Here is a 14,232-nt window from a genome sequence, read left to right as displayed (position 1 = left end):
GTAATAATATATAGTTAGAGAAGAGGGCCAACTCTTAGAAGGCTAGTAATAATATATAGTTAGAGAAGAGGGCCAACTCTTAGAAGGATAGTAATAATATATAGTTATAGTAGGGCCAACTCTTAGAAGGCTAGTAATAATATATAGTTAGAGAAGAGGGCCAACTCTTAGAAGGATAGTAATAATATAAAGTTAGAGAAGAGGGCCAACTCTTAGAAGGCTAGTAATAATTGTGAGAGGACCAAGTAATTGGGCGTCACTCTAAAGCGGGAAGGTGGAACAAACGAGTCAGGAGTAGGTTTTCTTGTTTGAACACAGTTCTCTATTGAGGGCATTCGGTTAACACAAACACCCCAACATGATCAATAAAAATCTCCCAAGGAAAAAAACATACATCTTCTTCTCCAGATCAAACAGGAACACAATACGATTATCTTTAAACTACAACAAAAGTCACGGGCTTGTCACCGTCTTAGTGGTTCTTCATGGATAGCTCCTCTGTCTCGGTGGCCATCTTCCAGAGATAGTATTTTCCACTCCCTGCTGGTTCCACACTATCTCTTATTGGGGAAGGAGAATATCTCATTAGTACCGTCAGCTGTGCTTGATTGCCTCTGGTTACCTTGTCTCCCATGCCTTGTTGGGCTACTATCCGTCAGCCCAGCCTGCCCTCTGGTGGTCCTTCCACATACCTTCCCCCTCAGGACCGAACCGGAGGGTCGGGCGCCAGACGCACCGTCTTGGTCTCGTCGGGACAGCGCGTCTGCATTCCCGTTCCTCGATCCTGCCGCGTGGATGACATGGAAAGAGAACGGTTGTAAAGCCAGAAACCATCTGGCTATTCTGTTGTTATTGTTTCTCTTACCAGCCATCCACGTGAGGGGCGCATGGTCCGTAACTAATGCAAACCTCCGACCCAGTAGGTAGTACCGGAGAAAATCGAGGACCCACTTAATGGCTAAGGCTTCTTTCTCTATGGTAGCATATCTCTGTTCCCGATCGCTGAGCTTCCTACTTATGAAGAGAATCGGCTTCTCTGCTTCGCCTTTACCCTGAGCTAGTACGGCCCCGAGCCCCGTATCCGAGGCGTCGACCTGCACAATGAACTCTTGTGAGAAGTCCGGAGCCTGTAGGACGGGATCAGAACACAGGCCATCTTTTAGCAATTGAAAGGCCTCTTCCGTCTCGTCTTTCCACTCTACCTGGTTTGGCAAGTTTTTATTGATGAGGTTTGTGAGGGGGTTGGCAATGGTTGCATATCCCGGGATAAAACGGCGATAATATCCCGTTATCCTTAAGAAGGCCCGAACGTCCCGCTTGGTCCGGGGTCGAGGCCAGTCCCGAATTGCCCTGGTCTTCTCTGCCTGTGGGCGTATTTTCCCATTCCCCACGGTGTACCCCAGGTATTCCGCTTCGGACAGGCCCAGGCAGCATTTATTTGGATTAGGTCAACCCTGTGACTTCCAAACTCATGAGCACCGCCCGTAATCGCAGGAGGTGAGAACGGTTGTAAAGATAAGAGATAGTATTTTTCCACTGCCTGCTGGTTCCATACTCTCTCTTATAGGGGAAGGAGAATATCTCATTAGTACCGTCAGCTGTGCTTAATTGCCTCTGGTTACCTTGTCTCCCATGCCTTGTTGGGCTACTATCCGTCAGCCCAGCCTGCCCTCTGGTGGTCCTTCCACATAATATATAGTTAGAGAAGAGGGCCAACTCTTAGAAGGACAGTAATAATATATAGTTAGAGAAGAGGGCCAACTCTTAGAAGGATAGTAATAATATATAGTTAGAGAAGAGGGCCAACTCTTAGAAGGATAGTAATAATATATAGTTATAGTAGGGCCAACTCTTAGAAGGATAGTAATAATATATAGTTATAGTAGGGCCAACTCTTAGAAGGATGGTAATAATATATAGTTAGAGAAGAGGGCCAACTCTTAGAAGGATAGTAATAATATATAGTTAGAGAAGAGGGCCAACTCTTAGAAGGATAGTAACAATATATAGTAAGAGAAGAGGGCCAACTCTTAGAAGGATAGCAATAATATATAGTTAGAGAAGAGGGCCAACTCTTAGAAGGATAGTAATAATATATAGTAAGAGAAGAGGGCCAACTCTTAGAAGGATGGTAATAATATATAGTTAGAGAAGAGGGCCAACTCTTAGAAGGCTAGTAATAATATATAATTAGAGAAGAGGGCCAACTCTTAGAAGGATGGTAATAATATATAGTTAGAGAAGAGGGCCAACTCTTAGAAGGATAGTAATAATATATAGTAAGAGAAGAGGGCCAACTCTTAGAAGGATGGTAATAATATATAGTTAGAGAAGAGGGCCAACTCTTAGAAGGATGGTAATAATATATAGTTAGATAAGAGGGCCAACTCTTAGAAGGCTAGTAATAATATATAATTAGAGAAGAGGGTCAAGAGTCCTGTTCAGGTGACATGGTCAGGAAACTATTCTAGCTCTATGGGGTTCATATTGAGACTGGAGTGACTCTCCTAGCTCTATGGGGTTCATATTGAGACTGGAGTGACTCTCCTAGCTCTATGGGGTTCATATTGAGACTGGAGTGACTCTCCTAGCTCTGTGGGGTTCATATTGAGACTGGAGTGACTCTCCTAGATCTATGGGGTTCATATTGAGACTGGAGTGACTCTCCTAGCTCTATGGGGTTCATATTGAGACTAGAGTGACTCTCCTAGCTCTGTGGGGTTCATATTGAGACTGGAGTGACTCTCCTAGCTCTATGGGGTTCATATTGAGACTGGAGTGACTCTCCTAGCTCTATGGGGTTCATATTGAGACTGAAGTGACTCTCCTAGCTCTATGGGGTTCATATTGAGACTGAAGTGACTTGTGTTTACCTTGCAGGGTCCTGAAAATCGGAACGGTGGGATGGTACCATGACAACGTGCGCACCCGTTTCAAGCGCTTCGGCAGTGCCAAGGTGATGAAGTCTCTTTACAAGCGACTCAACGGAGAGGGTGGGTTCTTTTTGTTTGATTATTGATTCATTGTGCATACTTCTAAATGTAAGCACATGTTACAGTTGTGGTTGTTGTTGAGACGTGTCCAAGTGTCACATTTTGGTCACCAAATGATCAGTAGTGTGACACATGGCTGGCTGTAATGAAGAGTCACATGGTAGGGCCTGTACTTGACATCGGGGTGACATGCCCATGCTATGATGACAAATGGTCACCACTGGCAGCTGGTGGGAGGAGCTATAGGAGGACGGGCTCATTGTAAACGGAATGGTATCAAACACATCAAACATATGGAAACCACCTGTTTGACTCCGTTCCATTGATTCCATTCCAGCCATTACAATGAGCCTGTCCTCCTATAGCTCCTGCCACCAGCCTCCACTAATGCTCACATGTAGCGTTCTAGAACTGGGAACAGTGTTCTAGAACTGAGTGGCTGTTGTCTGTTCTGTATTCTAACAGTCCTCTTGACCCAGACCTCAAAAGTTTGGACACACCTACTCATTCGAGGGTTTTTCTTTATTTTTTACTATTTTCTACATTGTAGAATAGTGAAGACATCAAAACTTTGAAATAATCTGGAATCATGTAGTAACCAAAAAAGTGTTAAACAAATCAAAATATATTTTAGATTCTTGCCTTGATGACAGCTTTGCACACTCTTGGCATTCTCTCAACCAGCTTCACCTGGAATGCTTTTCCAACAGTCTTGAAGGAGTTCTCACATATGCTGAGCACTTGTTGGCTGCTTTTCCTTCACTCTGAGGTCCAACTCATCCCAAACCATTTAAATTTGGTTGAGGTCAGGTGATTGTGGAGACCAGGTCATCTCATGCAGCACTCCATCACTCTCTTTCTTGGTCAAATAGCCCTTAGACAGCCTGGAGGTGTGTTGGGTCATTGTCCTGTTTAAAAACAAATAATAGTCCCACTAAGGGCAAACCAGATGGGATGGCGTATTGCTGCAGAATCCTGTGGTAGCCATGCTGGTTAAGTGTGCCTTGAATTCTAAATAAATCCCTGACAGTGTCATCAGCAAAGCACCCCCACGCCATCACACCTCCTCCATTCTTCACGGTGGAAACTACACATGCGGAGATCATCCATACACCTACTCTGCGTCTCACAAAGACACTAGGATTGGAACCAAAAATCTCGAATTTGGACTCATCAGACCAAAGGACAGAATTCCACCGGTCTAATGTTCATTGCTCGTGTTTCTTGGCCCAAGCAAGTCTCTTCTTCTTATCGTTTAGTAGTGGTTTCTTTGCAGCAATTCGACCATGATGGCCTGATTCACACAGTCTCCTCTGTACAGTGGATGTTGAGATGTGTCTGTTACTTGAAATCTGTGAAGCATTTATTTGGGTTGAAATTTCTGAGGCTGGTAACTCTTATGAACTTTGCAACTCTTATGAACTCTGCAGCAAAGGTAACTCTGGGTCTTCCTTTCCTGTGGCGGTCCTCATGAGAGCCAGTTTCATCATAGTGCTTAATGGTTTTTGCGACTGCACTTGAAGAAACTTTCAAAGTTCTTGAAATTTTCCGGATTGACTGACCTTCATGTCCTAAAGTAATGATGTCCTGTCATTTCTCTTTGCTTATTTGAGCTGTTCTTGCCATAATATGGACTTGGTCTTTTACCAAATAGGGCTATCTTCTGTATACCACCCCTACCTTGTCACAACACAACTGATTGGCTGAAACGCATTAGGAAGGAAAGGAATTCCACAAATTAACTTTTAACAAGGAACATCTGTTAATTGAAATGCATTCCAGGTGACTACCTCATGAATGAAGCTGGTTGAAAGAATGCCAAGCATGTGCAAAGCTGTCATCAAGGCAAAGGGTGGCTACTTTGAAGAATCTCAAAAAATATTATATATTTTGATTTGTGGTTACTACATGATTCCATATGTGTTATTTAATAGTTTTGATGTCTTCACTATTATTCTACAATGTAGAAAATAGTAAAATAAAGAAAAATCTTTGAATGAGTAGGTGACTGGTACTGTCTATATAATTATTAGTAACAGAATATCACTTCTCTCTGTCTTCACAGGCGCCCGTCGTGACAGTGACACACAAAGCATGCCCGATATCCGCAGTAAGTAGAATAGATGAAGGCAATGGGGAAAAATATATAAATATCTCAACATACCTGAAAACTGCTTAACCCCGTGGTACTTTTGCATATCATAGCGGAGTTGACAACACCAGCATAAGCACTATGATATGCAAACGTAACACGGGGTTACACAATTTGAGAAGAAAAAAAAGTCACCCCTTCTTCTCCCTCTCTCCCTCTGTAGATGATAGGTACAATGGTCATGATGAGGACTATGCAGAAGCAGAAGCTCAGCGATACAAAATGGTAAACAGTTTCTCCTCTCAATGTCGTTCTCGAGAACCTGGATATCATATCCCAGACTCACTACTTCTCTTTATGTCTCCATCCTGTTGTTTTGTCAGATGCGAAAGAACAAGCGCCTGCTCTCTGTTCATCCCATGGACTTGGATGTGGATATAGAAGAGTATTTTCCACCCCACTCTCGCACTCACTCTCGTCGACAATCCTACCAGGTAGACGGACAAAACTCTCCTGGTTTCTACTAGCCAAAAGTAGTGCATTGTGGGAATAGGGGGTTATTTGAGATTGTGACGGTTATGTCACCTCTGTACAGCAGATCCAGGAGGAGCGAAGCGGTGGTCACCGGGGTGACACGGAGTACATGGACTCCATGCAGCAACAACAACACCGCATGAACCGTAGGAAGAGCCTGGATAGGTACAACATGCGCCCTGGTAAGCAACAAGCACACACACTCCCACACACACTCCCTCACACACTCCCACACACACTCCCACACACAGACATTCAATCAGAGCTGGTTAGTTTGCAATGTAATGGCATTACAATACTACAACAACAGTAATCTCACGCCAAACTGACATTTTCTAATATAACCTGAGCTAAAGCGATGGTCCTCAGATGATGGGCAGTATGGGATGGTGCGTGCCCGCTCCCTGTCCAAGATCAGCTCCTCTATGAACCGCCAGCACTATGTGGACACGTCAGAAGAGGAGGAGGGAGGGCGCAACACCATGTACCAGACCCCCTATCGCCGACGCCCTTCCTACAGCCGAGTTGGCTCTCACGAGAACCTGCAGGTCCCAACACAGCCACCGGTAGGGTGTGTGTTTCTGTGTGTTTGTAAGAAAGAGAGAGTGAAATAGAGCTGAAACAGAGATGAGACAGATGACGTCTCTCTACACTATTAAACTACCCTGACATGAGACAGATGTATTGTATTGGTCTCACCTCCCTCCTTTCCTGTCATTTTGTATTGGTCTCACCTCACTTGGTCTCACCTCACTCCTCTCCTGTCATTTTGTATTGGTCTCACCTCACTTGGTCTCATCTCACTCCTCTCCTGTCATTTTGTATTGGTCTCACCTCACTTGGTCTCATCTCACTCCTCTCCTGTCATTTTGTATTGGTCTCACCTCACTTGGTCTCATCTCACTCCTCTCCTGTCATTTTGTATTGGTCTCACCTCACTTGGTCTCACCTCACTCCTCTCCTGTCATTTTGAATTGGTCTCACCTCACTCCTCTCCTGTCATTTTGAATTGGTCTCACCTCACACCGCTCCTGTCATTTTGTATTGGTCTCACCTCACTTGGTCTCATCTCACTCCTCTCCTGTCATTTTGTATTGGTCTCACCTCACTTGGTCTCACCTCACTCCTCTCCTGTCATTTTGTATTGGTCTCACCTCACTTGGTCTCATCTCCCTCCTTTCCTGTCATTTTGTATTGGTCTCACCTCACTTGGTCTCACCTCACTCCTCTCCTGTCATTTTGTATTGGTCTCACCTCCCCTGGTCTCATCTTACTCCTTTCCTGTCATTTTGTATTGGTCTCACCTCACTTGGTCTCACCTCCCTCCTTTCCTGTCATTTTGTATTGGTGTCACCTCACTTGGTCTCACCTCACTCCTCTCCTGTCATTTTGTATTGGTCTCACCTCACTTGGTCTCACCTTACTCCTCTCCTGTCATTTTGAATTGGTCTCACCTCACTCCACTCCTGTCATTTTGTATTGGTCTCACCTCACTTGGTCTCACCTCACTCCTCTCCTGTCATTTTGTATTGGTCTCACCTCACTTGGTCTCACCTTACTCCTCTCCTGTCATTTTGAATTGGTCTCACCTCACTCCACTCCTGTCATTTTGAATTGGTCTCACCTCACTCCACTCCTGTCATTTTGTATTGGTCTCACCTCACTTGGTCTCACCTCACTCCTCTCCTGTCATTATGTATTGGTCTCACCTCACTTGGTCTCACCTCATTCCTCTCCTGTCATTTTGTATTGGTCTCACCTCACTTGGACTCACCTCACTTGGTCTCACCTCACTCCTCTCCTGTCATTTTGTATTGGTCTCACCTCACTTGGTCTCACCTCACCTCACTCCTCTCCTGTCATTTTGTATTGGTCTCACCTCACTCCTCTCCTGTCATTTTGTATTGGTCTCACCTCACTCCTCTCCTGTCATTTTGAATTGGTCTCACCTCACTTGGTCTCACCTCACTCCTCTCCTGTCGTTTTGTATTGGTCTCACCTCACTTGGTCTCACCTCACTTGGTCTCACCTCACTCCTCTCCTGTCATTTTCTATTGGTCTCACCTCACTTGGTCTCACCTCACTCCTCTCCTGTCATTTTGTATTGGTCTCACCTCACTTGGTCTCACCTCACTCCTCTCCTGTCATTGTGATACAGGTCAATGCGCTAAACAAGCGCATGTCAGCCATAGAGAGTCTCCTGAACCGGCTGGAGTCCAAGATGACTCTACCCCCCGACGATGAGGTAAGAAAGGGTTAAAAACCTTACTACTGCTTTCCTAACAGAGCTCCTAAAAGAGCTTTGTATTGCTCTCCTAACATAGCTCCTAACAGAGATTCTTACCGCTCTCCTAACAGAGCTCCTAAAAGACCTTCCTACCGCTCTCCTAACATAGCTCCTAACAGAGATTCTTACCGCTCTCCTAACAGAGCTCCTAACAGACCTTCCTACTGCTCTCCTAACATAGCTTCCTACTGCTCTCCTAACAGAGCTCCTAGCAAAGCGTCCTACTGCTCTCCTAACAGAGCTTCCTACTGCTCTCCTAACAGAGCGTCCTACTGCTCTCCTAACAGAGCGTCCTACTGCTCTCCTAACAGACCTTCCTACTGCTCTCCTAACAGAGTTTCCTACTGCTCTCCTAACAGAGCTTCCTACTGCTCTCCTAACAGAGCTTCCTACTGCTCTCCTAACAGAGCTTCCTACTGCTCTCCTAACAGAGCTTCCTACTGTTCTCCTAACAGAGCTCCTAACAGAGCTCCTACTGCTCTCCTAACAGAGCTCCTAACAGAGCTTCCTACTGCTCTCCTAACAGAGCTTCCTACAGCTCTCCTAACAGAGCTCCTAACAGAGCTTCCTACTGATCTCCTAACAGAGCTTCCTACTGCTCTCCTAACAGAGCTTCCTACTGCTCTCCTAACAGAGCTTCCTACTGCTCTCCTAACAGAGCTTCCTACTGCTCTCCTAACAGAGCTTCCTACTGATCTCCTAACAGAGCTTCCTACTGCTCTCCTAACAGAGCTTCCTACTGCTCTCCTAACAGAGCTTCCTACTGCTCTCCTAACAGACCTTCCTACTGATCTCCTAACATAGCTTCCTACAGATGTCCTAACAGAGCTTCATACTGCTCTCCTAACAGAGCTTCCTACTGCTCTCCTAACAGAGCTTCCTACTGCTCTCCTAACAGAGCTTCCTACTGATCTCCTAACATAACTTCCTACAGATGTCCTAACAGAGCTTCATACTGCTCTCCTAACAGAGCTCCTAACAGAGCTTCCTACTGATCTCCTAACATAGCTTCCTACTGCTCTCCTAACAGAGCTTCCTACTGATCTCCTAACAGAGCTTCCTACTGCTCTCCTAACAGAGCTTCCTACTGCTCTCCTAACAGAGCTCCTAACAGAGCTTCCTACTGCTCTCCTAACAGAGCTTCCTACAGCTCTCCTAACAGAGCTTCCTACTGATCTCCTAACAGAGCTTCCTACTGCTCTCCTAACAGAGCTTCCTACTGATCTCCTAACAGAGCTTCCTACTGCTCTCCTAACAGAGCTTCCTACTGCTCTCCTAACAGAGCTTCCTACTGATCTTCTAACAGAGCTTCCTACTGTTCTCCTAACAGAGCTTCCTACAGCTCTCCTAACAGAGCTTCCTACTGATCTTCTAACAGAGCTTCCTACAGCTCTCCTAACAGAGCTTCCTACAGCTCTCCTAACAGAGCTTCCTACTGATCTTCTAACAGAGCTTCATACTGTTCTCCTAACAGAGCTTCATACTGTTCTCCTAACAGAGCTTCCTACTGATCTTCTAACAGAGCTTCCTACAGCTCTCCTAACAGAGCTTCCTACTGCTCTCCTAACAGAGCTTCCTACTGTTCTCCTAACAGAGCTTCCTACTGATCTCCTAACAGAGCTTCCTACTGATCTCCTAACAGAGCTTCCTACAGCTCTCCTAACAGAGCTTCCTACTGATCTTCTAACAGAGCTTCCTACAGCTCTCCTAACAGAGCTTCCTACTGTTCTCCTAACAGAGCTTCATACTGATCTCCTAACAGAGCTTCCTACAGCTCTCCTAACAGAGCTTCCTACAGCTCTCCTAACAGAGCTTTATCTTTCTTGGAATAATCATATTAGAGAGAGTCACAGGGGTTCATCAAAGGGTAACTTGTTAGCTAACTCTGGCCTTAACCTGTTGTTGCCCACCTCGAGTTGGGCTCATTTTCATTACAACTCCTCCTTGTTGAATTTCTCCATAAGACATAAGCCATTCAACTCCTAAACATTCAAGTCTTAAACTGACGGGAATCTAGATGGAACTGACCCCAACCCTGTTTCTGTCCACCTGGAATAAAGTCTGGAAACGGCCCAGAACAGAGTTCACTGGAGATGCACTGTTGAGGCTCCAGGTTCCACTATTAAGTCAATCCTGTTTCTATCCACAGGCGACGTCCCCGACCGCTGCACAGATAGAGGAGGAGAAGCTGAGGAGGAAGCTCAGCGAGCTGGCGGGGAACATCAGTGTTCCCTCCTCCGACGAGGAAGCAGGAGGGGGGAAGAAGACCCCTTTATTAAAGAGGGCCGCTGTGAAGAGTAACCTCCCAGTCCTCCCCCTGGAGCCCCTCAGCTCCTCCAGCGATGAGGGGCCCACTGAGGCTCAGCAGGTGAGTTTTGGCGGTCCTGTTACCCTGTTACATCTCAGACACTCACCAAAAAGCTGTAGCGGAGGTGATAGGATCCAACCAATGATGTGTATAAACCCTGGATTGCGGATGCTATGTAATGGCCAATGAGAGGCTTTGAAGCCACCTGCCGCCATATTGGTACTCTTCCATAGGAGAACTACATAGGAGAACTCTTCCATAGGAATTAACGGCATTCTACAGTATTTCAATAAAATGTTTCAAGGACAAAAGAACATGTATTTATGTATTTCTTTGTTGTAGTGGGGACAGTATCATTAGTACAACAACAACAACAAATATTTTAAGGAATATATTTTGTATTTTTATGTTCAGTTCACATAATATATATGTGTGTTTCTTCCCAATTGGTGGTTAGTCTTGTCCCATCATTGCAACTCCCCTACGTGTCTAATTGGTAGTTAGTCTGGTCCCATTGTTGCAACTCCCCTACGGACTCGGGAGAGGTGAAGGTCGAGAGCCATGCGTCCTCCGAAACACGACCCTGCCAAGCTGCACTGCTTCTTGACACACTGCTCGCTTAACCCGGAAGCCAGCCGCACCAATGTGTCAGAGGACACACCGTACACCTGGCAACACGAGTCAGCATGCATGCGCCCGGCCCGCCACAAGGAGTCACTAGAATGCAATGGGACAATGACATCCCGGTCGGCCAAACCCTCCCCTATCCCGGACGACGCTGAGCCAATCATGGGTCTCCCGGTCACGGCCGGCTGCGACACAGCCTGGGATTGATCCCGGTTCTGTAGTGACGCCTCCAGCATTGTGATGCAGTTCCTTAGACAGCTGCGCCACTCGGGAGGCCCCACATGATGTCATTTAAACGTATGCATGAAAGTGTCTGTAATAGAATATACTTGTCAAAAGCCAATGTAGACATTAATAAGCGCAGGGGGAGTACCAAAATGGCTGTACGGTGGCTTCAAAACAACACCCCCTATCAGTCATCTAAGGTTTACATCATTGGATCCAACCAGGGACCTCTCGCACGCAGAGTTAACATCTTAAAACAATCCTTAACACTCTTTCTAGCACTAACACTCACACTTGTCTTTTCTCACTCGCACTTTGCTGATAGCTGCTTTACTGAGGAAAAGTTGGACTTACTATGACTGTGATTTGTGGTTGCACCAACTGTCAGTCCCTCTGGATAAGAGTCTCTGCTAAATGACCGCAATGTCAATGTAAATGTCTTCACCATTAGACCAAGACAAAATCCTTGTGGTCTCAGGGTGACATTTGGGCTAGCAAGTCTCAGGCAGGGCTACCTGATCGCGAAGGTGGGATTCCAAATCACCTTCTCTACATGTAGGAGACGTAGGTCATTTCCCACCGGCTAATTTCTGTTCCCTTACATGGCTTTCAGAGATCCACCGGCTAATTTCTGTTCCCTTACATGGCTTTCAGAGATCCACCGGCTAATTTCTGTTCCCTTACATGGCTTTCAGAGATCCACCGGCTAATTTCTGTTCCCTTACATGGCTTTCAGAGATCCACCGCGGCGGCCCTCTGTGACATCACCAAAGAGTTTCTAAGAACCATTAATGCCGCTGAAAGCGCAATGAACGAGTACTTCCCCTCAATAACGTCTAATGACAGCCCCATGATAATTGACGTGGCTGACGTAAGGAAAGCAGCTGAGTCTTACAGAGAACTTGAGGAAAATGTAAGCTTAAAAATCACACTCCTCTTTTCCTCCCAAGCAATCATAATCCAATCAAAATAGCTGTGTGAAGTGTAGGTCTGGAGCTAAGCCTGCCTTTTGTTTAAAGCATGCGGAGAGACGTCTTGTGTTGTCTTAAAGCAGAGATTCGCTTTGTATTCCAAGCAGTCTAGTCTGGAAACTGTTAGCTTGCTAATGGTGTTTGGTTAGCAGCTCATCTGTAAGGGTGCATTTGTGGTGGTTGTCCTGTGCTCTGTTCCAGGTGTACATGACCTCAGGGAAGTCTTTTGACCTGGAGAAGAAGCTGAGGCATCTGGAGCAGAGTGCCAAGAACCGCTTCGGAGGGGCCACAGACTCGGAGCTCTCTGACCTGGAGGACGTGGTGGCCCTGACTGCACATCGGGTCCAGAGCACTGAAAGTGAGGTAGGTGACGAGGCTCTACTGCGGGTTCTACTGAGCAGGCTTTCTACTCAACAGGGATGTGCTGTACGGACTGAAAAGCACACCGCCAACTGTAGCTTTCCAAGAAACATTGTAGCCTACAGGGATGCATGAAGAAAGAACAATAAAACACTGGCGCTCATTTAGTTGACATATCTATTATTTACAGATAACTTGGTTTTCTTCAGAGGGGGTATAATTTGTACTGTGTCTTTTCATTCCTTCTCTCTTAGGTGTCTGATTTGGAGAACAAGCTTGCTGCTCTAAGTGCCTCAGGGAAGAAAAAGGTGATTATGTTGTGCACTTCACTAATTCTCTTCAGACCCTCTTGGGCTTGCTTCGATGCTTATTGTTGTCGCATGCTGTTGTCTAAAACAACTCTTCTATCTGACAGATATCAGGTTCGCAGAACAGGAAAAGGTTTAACCAAGACTTCCCCACAAGTAAGGCCCTGTGATGCCCCTAATATGTCGTCTTTCAGTCCTAACCAACTGTTCTCATGACCTTCTCCTCTTGTTTCCACCATCAGAACCCAGCAACGGCTCAGGATCCCAAAGGAAATACAATCACATGTAAAGGACTGTATGACGAATAAGCCCGATGATACTGTATGTATTATCTTAGTTACTGAAATATACCTTAAACCGTATCTGTCACTGATCCACTGTGTATCTGAGGTCACTCTCATATCCACATTGTTACAGTATGTTAATGGTATATCCACACCCACAATGCACAGCAGTTATGTGCTGTAAAAGCAGGCTATACCATAGCTATGTTCAATGCAAGAACAACCCTGGTTTACTGCCTGAGAATCAGACGCATTCTGAAGGATCCTCTCAGTCTCAATGTATCTGATGTCTAAACTCATGAGAGGATCCGATGTGATTGGTTAAAAGGGCAATTTGTGGGAAAAAATATCAGAATTGGGCTTCCTGCTGCAAAACAGTCTAAGTTTCCTGATTTAAAAAATGAATCTGTGCCATATAGGCCAAAAGTGACTTTCTGTGTTAGAATGGAGTTTGATTAGTGAACACTAGTAAAGTGTTAGTTACTGTACACTATCATGACCTCGTCTAATAATGACCTTTTGGGTTCCATGGGATTCTGAGAAACAAGCACCACAACTTACTATCTTACATCACCAACTGTGTTAAATTTAAATAACAGAGTGTCTGTTACATAATATCTTAGTAAATATCTTTCTGAAAAAGAACAGTGAAATGATGCCTTGACACTGACCAGACAAATATTATATGAAATAACAAGTTATCTAGTCTGGATAATGATCTTTGTTTTCTCTCAATTCATATAAAAAAAGATGTTTGAAACCATTTTCAAGACAATTATAAATATTGCAGTAGGATGAATATATATATATATATACTGTATCATTTGAAAAGCTGCAGTGTATTATGCTGTCACTGGGCTTCTGCATCTAATAAATTGTATCACATCAACTGTTGAGTGTTTGAGTGTTTCTATTCTGAGAGGATCTTAACATACACTACAGGTAAGAAGGCCCGCTCTGCCCAACCCATATTGGTATAGTGATTGCAGGCAGACACGTGCTGCCACCTAGTGACACAGCGTTTTCACATTCATATTATTTAACATTATTGCTTAGCCAATCATGGTAGTTTTGAGATCCTGTTAGCGTAGCATTCTCGACCGTCGATGAGGAAAAAACATTGTCTTCAACATACTGTGGCAAAGCATTGCCAAGGATTTTCATTGATGTTCAACCAAGTCCATGTTTAAGATGTCAATTGTTATTCTGGTGAACGAGCGCACTTGACATAATGATCACAGGG

The 14,232-nt window shown here is 45.1% G+C and overlaps 1 protein-coding gene across 1 annotated transcript in view; it reads left to right on the top strand.

The window, feature by feature from the left end:
- The window catches only part of LOC120050816 (melanophilin-like), a 16,813-nt gene extending 3,819 nt beyond the window's left edge, over window positions 1–12,994 (top strand). The window contains exons 3-14 of the mRNA XM_038997347.1: window positions 2,881–2,993; window positions 5,059–5,107; window positions 5,316–5,370; window positions 5,469–5,579; window positions 5,681–5,801; window positions 5,989–6,185; window positions 7,778–7,864; window positions 10,056–10,274; window positions 12,239–12,400; window positions 12,652–12,705; window positions 12,813–12,861; window positions 12,948–12,994. Of these exons, the coding sequence (XP_038853275.1) occupies window positions 2,881–2,993; window positions 5,059–5,107; window positions 5,316–5,370; window positions 5,469–5,579; window positions 5,681–5,801; window positions 5,989–6,185; window positions 7,778–7,864; window positions 10,056–10,274; window positions 12,239–12,400; window positions 12,652–12,705; window positions 12,813–12,861; window positions 12,948–12,994 (1,264 nt within the window). The remainder of the gene's footprint in view (window positions 1–2,880; window positions 2,994–5,058; window positions 5,108–5,315; window positions 5,371–5,468; window positions 5,580–5,680; window positions 5,802–5,988; window positions 6,186–7,777; window positions 7,865–10,055; window positions 10,275–12,238; window positions 12,401–12,651; window positions 12,706–12,812; window positions 12,862–12,947) is intronic.
- Window positions 12,995–14,232: the final 1,238 nt, after the last annotated feature.

This window comes from Salvelinus namaycush, chromosome 7, assembly GCF_016432855.1.
Source record: "Salvelinus namaycush isolate Seneca chromosome 7, SaNama_1.0, whole genome shotgun sequence".
NCBI lineage: Eukaryota > Metazoa > Chordata > Actinopteri > Salmoniformes > Salmonidae > Salvelinus > Salvelinus namaycush.
Note: the sequence above shows the minus strand (reverse complement) of the source record. Positions and strands in the feature narration are given on the sequence as shown.